At 32.9% G+C, this 9,209-nt stretch overlaps 1 protein-coding gene across 1 annotated transcript; it reads left to right on the forward strand.

Moving 5' to 3' along the window:
* The first annotated feature begins 2,981 nt into the window (after positions 1 to 2,981).
* LOC140920767 (uncharacterized) lies at positions 2,982 to 3,581 on the forward strand. Its single transcript, XM_073369589.1, has one exon. It carries the CDS (start codon positions 2,982 to 2,984, stop codon positions 3,579 to 3,581), a length of 600 nt encoding a protein of 199 aa, XP_073225690.1.
* The last annotated feature ends 5,628 nt before the right edge of the window (positions 3,582 to 9,209 follow it).

The following is a 9,209-nucleotide window of genomic DNA, read 5'->3' on the forward strand; positions in this document are numbered from 1 at the left end:
AATCTTGGATAACTATCAAGAGTAGAGGAGAGAAATCCCTCAAGACCGTGAAACCTCAGATGGTTTTGGAAAGTAAAACCGTTTGCATCAAAATATGCCAAATCCAAAGTCCTTGCCTCATGGATTTTTCTCTTAAGAAAGTCTGATGGAATGGTAGGTTCTACATCTTTTTCCTTAGATGCAGGAGCTTTCTTAGGTGGGGGTGAAGAAACTAGTTTCTTCTTCTTCTTCTGTGAGATTTCCTTCATGGCGTCAGCCATAAGCTTTTCAGTTGGTGGTTCCTTTCTCTTTTTGGGTTTCTCTTGATTAACAGCAGGTGCCTTGCCTTTATCCTTGGCAAGAATCTTATGTGTAGGAATGGGTACTCTTTTGGTTAAAGTAGGTGGAGGTGAAGGGGTTCCACTGGATGAAGATGATGGTGAGGGGGTGCGTGTTTGGGTTTGTTTAACTCGTGCCATAATTGTAAGTTGAAGTAGTTTGAATGTAGTTAGTAACAGAGAACAATTGCAGAGACAGAGCAAAGAGATGAAGCAGAGAAAATAGTGAAATCTGGAGAATTGCAGTGACGAAATCGATTGATAACTGTTCCTAGTTAAACCCTTAAATGTGTAACTCGATTGCACAATCGATTATGTTACCGTTGCTGGGTAATGTCAATCGATTTAGTAATTATTGCATTCAACGGCTAGTAAAGGAGAGACACAACGGTCATATTGTAAATCAATTCCCAAATCGATTTCCATATTTACTTAATCGATGTCCAAATCGATTGTTTTAAAGTTGAAAGGTGAACTAGTCGATTTCCCAATCGACGCTCGGTCAAGGTTAAAATTTTTTTTTCTGAACTTTGAAGTCTGGGGCCAAAGCAATCGATTTTGTAAACTATATACCAGGCTGGTAATCGATTACCCAATCGATTTAACTGGAAAACACTGCAAGCACCAGAAGTGTCCTTTGAAAGGGTTCAAAGATCAGACGTCACTAGGATCAATGATCCCTAATTTCATCCTTATATGCAGGAAACTTTCTCTTGGTAAAGCTTTGGTGAATATGTCAGCCAGCTGTTCGGCTGTGTTAACATACTCAAGCTTAATGATTCTATTTTGAAAGTCATCCCTTATAAAACGATGTCTTACTTCAATGTGCTTGGTCCTGGAGTGCATCATTGGATTCTTAGTAATACTTATTGCACTTGTGTTATCACACATGATAGGTACTGTTCCCAAGTCAACACCAAAATCCAATAAATGTTGTTTCATCCAAAGAATCTGAGCACAACAGCTCCCAGCTGCGATATATTCAGCTTCAGCAGTCGATAAAGCAATGCTAGTCTGTTTCTTGCTGAACCACGACACAAGAGAGTTTCCAAGTAAATGACAAGTTCCAGAAGTGATTTTCCTGTCTAGTTTGCATCTGACAAAGTCTGAATCTGAGTAACCAACTAAGGTACAGGTTGATCCCTCTGGATACCACAAGCCGAGACTCTTAGTTCCTACTAGATATCTGAAAATCCTCTTAACTGCACTCAGGTGAGACTCCTTAGGATTTGATTTGTACCTTGCACACATACAAACACTGAACATGATGTCTGGCCTGCTTGCTGTAAGATAGAGCAAAGATCCTATCATACCCCGAAACCTAGTAACATCTACAGGTTTACCTTTCTCATCTATGTCTAAGTAATTTCCTTGACTCATGGGAGTATCAATGGACTTAAGGTTTTCAAAACTAAATTTCTTTATCAAATCATTACAGTATTTAGTTTGACTAATGAAAATGCCTTGCTTGCTTTGGTTAATTTGAAATCCCAAGAAATAAGATAGTTCACCCATCATTGACATTTCAAATTTACCTTTCATTAAATTTTCAAAATCTTTGCACAACTTATTGTTAGTAGATCCAAATATTATGTCATCAACATATACTTGGACAAGCAAGATATCATTTTCAGTAGTTTTTGTGAAAAGGGTCTTGTCAACATTTCCTCTTAAAAAGTTTTGTTGAATAAGGAAATTGTTGAGCTTCTCATACCAAGCTCTTGGAGCTTGTTTCAACCCATAAGTGATTATAGACAACAAAATATCTTTATCATATCTTTGTTTTTTTTTTTGGCACAAATTATCTTATGTTTATTTTTATCTTATAAGAATATATCAAATCTTACGTCATATATTCTTCAGTTTTAATTTTGCGCCCAAGTTCATAGATTTGGTGAATTCATCATTTCAAGTAATAATTTGCTATATATTTATAGGTAATACTGTAACTTCCGTATATACTCATTCCAATGTAGGAAAATAAGTTATCCTTTTAAGCATTTTAATCATGATTTCGATATTTATTTTGACAAACAACTTTACTTTTTTTATAAATTTATTTTCTAAAAAAAATTGTAATAAAAAATAAAACATTTAAAATGACTTTTTAAGAGAAATATTCAAATCATTTAAACTTAATTTCTATTGATTCTTAAAACACATTCACGATTTTCAAAATGTAACACTCTATTTATTTTTAAGAGAAGTTATTCATGTTAGATAATATTGTTATACAGTAGTAAGAGTATTTTAAACATTTTTATTCTCTTGTATATATATTTATTGTAACTCTACTGACTCAAATCTTGTTCATTCTATTTTATAAAAATCTCAGAGGGGTTGTTTCTTCTTCCTTTCTTCTTCTTCCTCCTTTCTATGTTTATCATTCTTAACATGGTATCAAAGAGATTTGGTTGATTTTGGGATCTACTGTAAAGTAGTCCACAACTTAGTGGTCCTCCGATTTGCTTCCTCCATTTTCGACCTAATTCTACCTCTCTGTTTCTGGCGCGATTATGCTCTTCTGTTTTTCGGCGTGGCTCTACTCTTCTGTTTCTAGAATGATTTTGTTTGGTTCCTAATTGACTTTGCTATTGACAGATTATCCCTAATTTCTTTTGTTTTAGTGATTGTGGTCGTTGTATTTTCATGTCATTATTTGTTATGGTTGGTGTTAAGGATGACTCTCTTCAAGCTATTAGTGCCCACCTCAATGGACAAAATTACTCTTATTGGATTTATGTGATGCAAAAAATTTTGATTGGAAAATATATGTTGAGTTATGTTGATGGAACTTATGTGAAGCGTACAGATAAAAATGACGAAGCTAAATACACAAAAGATTTGAAAAAATGGAATGTTAGTAATTCAAAAATTATTACTTGGATTAGTAATTCTTTTGTGCTGTTGATAGACGTGCAACTAGCAAAGTATGATATTGCTAAAGAGATTTGGGATCACTTGAAATGTTTGTATGTTCAATCTAAGTTTGCAAAACGTTATCAGTTGGCAAATGATATTAAGGCCCTTAAGCAAAATAATAAAATTATTCAAGAATTCTATTCGGCAATGACTAACTTGTGGGATCAATTGACTCTTATGGAATCAACTAAGTTGAAAGCTGTCAAAACGTATACTAATCAAAGAGAGGAGCAACGTTCGGTTTGGTTTCTGATGGCTCTTCGTGATGATTTTGAGGGCCATCCTGGGGGTGTTTTGCATCGTTCTCCTCTTCCTACTGTTGAGATAAGGGAATTCTCTTAACCCTTCATCTATTTTTGTTGCTCCTATTCAAAAAGGAAAATCTCAAGCGAAAGTTGGGCTTGGTAATGATAAATGTTCTTTTTGCAAAGAAAAAAGTCATTGGAAAACAAATTGTCCGAAATTGGGGAGAACACACAAGAAGAATTTTAGGGGACCACCGTCCAATGTTGTTGATTCTACTCCTCCTACGATTGGCTCAAGTTCTGGTTCTGTATACTCATTTGAGACTATTTCCCAAATATACAATATTGCAGAACAACTCCAAAAACTTCTTGCCACTCAATCACATGCCATGTCTGCTTCTCTACTAAATGTTTGAACTCGTCTAGTCTGTCAGGTATATCTTATTCCATATGGGTTCTTGATTCTGTAGCATCTCATCATATGACATATGATGATAAATCTTTTATGTCTATGAATCATACCTTTTATGTGTCGGTTATGACTGCTGATGTCACTCTTATGCCATTAGCAGGAATTGGTTCTGTCTCCACACCTAACTTGTCTTTTTTCTAATGTTTATTATAATCTTAATCTCACTTTGAGTATTGCTTCCATTAGTCAACAATGTGATTTCAATTATATTTTCTTCCACTTCTTGTTGTGTGCATGATCCATATTCCAGGAGGCTGATTGGGACATGTCATAGACATGGCAGACTTTCTGTTTTGGATGATATGCGAGTCCCAGATATTACAGCCTCAATAACCTCCACTAACTTATTATATAGTTTTCGTTTGAATTCTTCGTCTTCTAGTTTTTATTTATAGAATTCTCACCTTGGACATGTTTCTGCTTCTAGATTAAAATATTTGGCTTATATTGGAGCTTTAGGAAAGTTACAAACCACTGCTATTTCATAATGTTGTGGCAGTAAACTTGCTAAATTTTTCAACTTTACCATTTAGTAAAAGTGTTTTTGGTTCATATGTGCCTTTTGATTTAGTTCACTCAGATGTTTGGGGTCCATCACTCATTTTCATCAAAGGTTGATCTAGATATTATGCTTCTTTTATTGGTGATTACACTCGTTATTGTTGAGTTTATCTTTTGAAAAATCAGTCTAAATGTTTTGACATTTATCATATGTTTCGTGCTATGGCCAACATTAAGCAAAATATTGTTATGAAGTGCTTTCATTGTGATTTAGGTGGTGAATATACCTCTCATAAATTCTTTGAGTTACTTGTTTATGATGGCACCCTATGTTGAGAAAAAATCTCAAATTAATGTTTTGATGATAATCAAACAAAGTTAATTAAACTTCTAATTATGATTCTAAAAAGTGTTTTTTTTATTTAACATGTGTTTTTGAGTGTATTAATCAATGACAGGTATGAAACATATCAACATAAGATCATATTAGAAAGAAAAAAAATTCAAATAAATGACGAACATTCTGACATAATTCTAGGAAAAATGAAGATCGTTCTTCACAGCGTTTAGTTTCTTCAAACAATGAATGTTCCTATTCTTAATGAAATAAGATAAAGATCGAATTTGATGACCAAAATAATTAATCCTTTACAAATCTACCAAATGTATACAAGATTACATTAGAATGATTCCTTCCTGAAACAAAGGAAAAAGTTATGCAAGATCATTCTCCATATTAAGCAAGCAGCAATGACAACCTTGACATACCTGATTGAACATTGGAACTGCATCTCTAAGCAGTCTGCATACGTGACAGAGCAAAGTATTACTTCAAGACAGCTGTCAAAGATTCTTAAACTTAGCACTTCTCAAAACAGCTATGAAGATCGTTTTGGTTTTATAAGCAAGAACGTTCCTGCTTTAAGACATCACTTATCCACTTAAATTGAAATAAGACAACTGGACCTTTTACAACGGCTAGATGTTTTGTCATCAACCTCCATGTAGCCTATGAAAGGAACCTCAAGATCAAGGATAAGGAAAGAGCTTCAAGTGCAAGCAATCTATCACATATACAATCATAATTGAAAATACGAAAGCTCTTCAATCAAAAGGAAAGGCTCTAGTTTTTGTTCATCTAGATTTCAGGATCATTCTGTTGAGTCCTTTGCCAAGAATCTAAACTCAAACAAGTTTTGAGTACACTCGAATTCATCAAACTTTTTTAATCAACACATTTGTAACTCAAGACTATTGTGTTAAAAATAGTTTGAGTAAATTGTAAAAAATCCTTTTATGGTTAAAAGGTAATATGTAAATATCCTCTCTAAGATTGAAATGTAACTGGTGGAAATCGTTTCTAGGTTGAAAGGTAACAACCTGTAACAGATCAAGATTTATCTGGAAAGGTTGTGTGAAAAGCAAGAACAGTCTTGATTGAACACTTAGTGAAAAATCTCACAATTGTGAGGACTGGACGTAACCCACTTTGGGTGAACTAGGATATATCTGTGTGTGATCATTTTCCCTTTATCTTTATTTGTTTATGCTTCACTAACCATATATCTCATAGATAAGTTAATTTTGTCATTTCACTAACCAAGAACGTTATGCTTTTATTGTGTTTAACCAAGATTGATCTTGAGTTATATATTTTGAAAATTAGAAAGAGTTATTTAAAAAGGGGCAATTACAATTCAAACCCCTCTTGTAATTGACATTGTCACTTCAATTGGCATCTAAGCCAGCCTCTAAGGATTAACACTCAAAAGGGATAGAGTAAAGATTTCGGAAGCAATGTCAAAACCCATGTACATCATTGAATGAGGATTATCAAACAAGCCACCAATTTCTAGAAAAGAAAGATGCAACTGTTTCTAAAATCACAAGACACGTGAATGTGGCGCATCATTACAGATAAAAACTTCATACCAAGAATCGACCAAACTGACTCAACATCTGCTAAAAAGAAAAAAGCATATTGGAAAACATAATATAAAACTAAGGTACTTCTAAATTCTAAAGCTCTGCTATTTTTACCACGTGCCTTAAACAGGGAAGAAAGTGAAAGAGTCGATGAATGTGACACAACAAAAAGGGTATGGGAGACACTACAAACTCATCATGAAGGAACAAGTCATGTCAAAGAAACTAGAATTGATATCGGCATAAGAAAGTTTGAACTGTTTGAAATGAATGAATGAGAAACTATTGATGAAATGTATTCAAGGTTTACAACTATTGTAAATGAAATTCGCTTATTTGGCAAAGCAGACATAGTAAAAGACAGAGTAGGAAAAATAATGAGATGTCTTCCAGTCATATGGAGACCAATGGTGATAGACATAAGTCAAGCCAAGAATCTTAAGGTACTCGGATTAGAAGAACTAGTTGGCACCTTACGAGCACATGAAATGCTGCTACAGGAAGACAAACCAACAAAGAAAGGAAAAATAATAGCCTTAAAAGCTTATGAAAATTCTTAATAAAGCATACCATTACAACCATATGAAAAAGAAGATTCAGAAGAAATCGACCAGGAAAATGCATGTTTTGGATTCAAAGGATGATGAGGAGAAGAGATCAGATAAAAAAGGTTTCAAATTACATGTTTTGGACGCAACAAACTAGGACATTATAAAATATAATGTCCCTTGAATAAAAAAACACCAAAAAGATTTCCCTTCAAGAAAATATATGTGATGGTTAACTGGGATGATTCTAATAAATCAAAAAGAGAGGAGCCTGAAGAAGCCAACATATGTTTGATGGAAAATCAGAAGACAATGAGGTAATAAATTATGAACTATGTCCTTTATGTGAACAAATGGAAAAAGATTTTGACAACTTACTAAACAATTCAAATCTCTTTTTTCAAAAATGTAGTTACTTAAAAGACCAAGTTTACAAAGAAACAAAATAAAAAGAAAAAGCTCAAGCTATGATTGATGAACTAAAAAAAAATCATTCGAAGCATGTAGGAATCTCATCTTGAGAAAATTGAGGAAATTGAAAATCAAAAAATTTCTACGATTCAAAAGAAGAGCGTTCTTCTTAAAATTTAAATTGAAATCCTAAAAAATGACTTGGAAATTATTATCAATTCTATTGAAACCTTTCAAAACATCTTGGGATCCCAAGTAGGGCTATTTGCTAAAGATAGACTTGGTTTTGACAAAACCCATAAACAAAAACTTTATGAAAACTTTTTTGTTCCTAAAAGAAAGGAAGACAAGTGCAAAACAAAATGTTCATACTGTAAAAAAATTGGACATCTTGAGTATACATGTTATTTCAAAAAAGAGAATAAAAATTCAAAGCAAAAGGGTCACTTAAAAAGGAAGAATGTTCTGCAAATAGAACAAAACATTCATCACAAAGTTTTGAAAACGAAGAATGTTCTTGAAACAGTTCAGAACCTTCTTTCAGTAAGAAAATGCTCCTTCTGCTAAAAAATTGGACATGCTGAATCACAACGTTATTTTAAAAAATCTACTACTAAGGGAAAAACTAACTCTCAAGGACCCAAGATAAAATTGGTACCTAAAAATCTTGTAACATCTAATACAAATCAGTTCTCAAAATATCAAGAAAAAGCCATGGTATTTGGACAATGGCTGCTCGAGACATATGAAAGGAGATAAACAATGTTTTATGTCCTTCATAAAAAAGGATGGAGGGTCAGTAACTTTTGGGAACAATGATCAAGCGAAAATCAAAGGTAAGATAACTATATGTAAGGAAAACTCTGCTAAAACTAATGATGTTCAATATGTTGAAGGTCTGAAGGATAATCTTCTAAGCATTAGTCAACTATGTGACAATGGCTTTAAGGTTATATTTAAACCAAACATATGTGAATTCAGAAAGACAACTTCTAGAGATATTTTGTTCTTTGGATCCAGAAAGAAAAATCTCTATGTTTTATATATTGAGGAATTACCAGTTGAATCATGCTTAATGTCCATCAATAAAGACAAATGGATGTGGCATAAACTAATTGGACATGTTAATATGAAAACAATCTCAAATTTATCCAAATTAGATCTTGTTAGAGGTCTGCCTAAAATAACTTTTGAAAAGGACAAAATATGCGAAACTTGTGCAAAAGAAAAACAAGTCAAGAGTAGTTCTCATTCAAAAGATTTTATATCAGCTAAAAAACCTCTTGAACTGCTTCACATTGATTTTTTTGGTCATATCCAAACAATAAGCTTTGGAGGAATGAAATATGGTTTTGTTATTGTTGATGACTTTTCTCGATACACATGGGTACTCTTTTTAAAACAAAAGGACGATGTATTCAACGATTTTAAAACTTTATGCAAAAAGGTACAAAATGAAAAAGACTCTAACATAATCTTCGTAAGAAGTGATCATGGAGGAGAATTCTCAAATACTTCTTTTAAAACCTTTTTTGATGAACTTGATATTTCTCATAATCTATCTTGTGCAAGAACTCCCCAACAAAATGGAGTTGTTGAACGTAAGAATAGAACATTACAAGGAATGGCAAGAACAAACTTGGATGAATCAAATGTTGAAAAATATTTCTGGGCTGAAGCTATCAACACTTAATGTTATATTTTGAATCAAGTATCCATAAGGAAAATCATCAACAAGACACCGAATGAAATATGGAAAAATATAAAGCCAAATATTTCATACATTCACATTTTTGTGTGCTACTATTACATTTTAAATAACAAAAAAAAAATCTAGGGAAGTTTGATGCAAAATTAGACAAAGCCA

Source organism: Cicer arietinum, chromosome 6 (genome assembly GCF_000331145.2).
Source record: "Cicer arietinum cultivar CDC Frontier isolate Library 1 chromosome 6, Cicar.CDCFrontier_v2.0, whole genome shotgun sequence".
NCBI classification, from domain to species: domain Eukaryota; kingdom Viridiplantae; phylum Streptophyta; class Magnoliopsida; order Fabales; family Fabaceae; genus Cicer; species Cicer arietinum.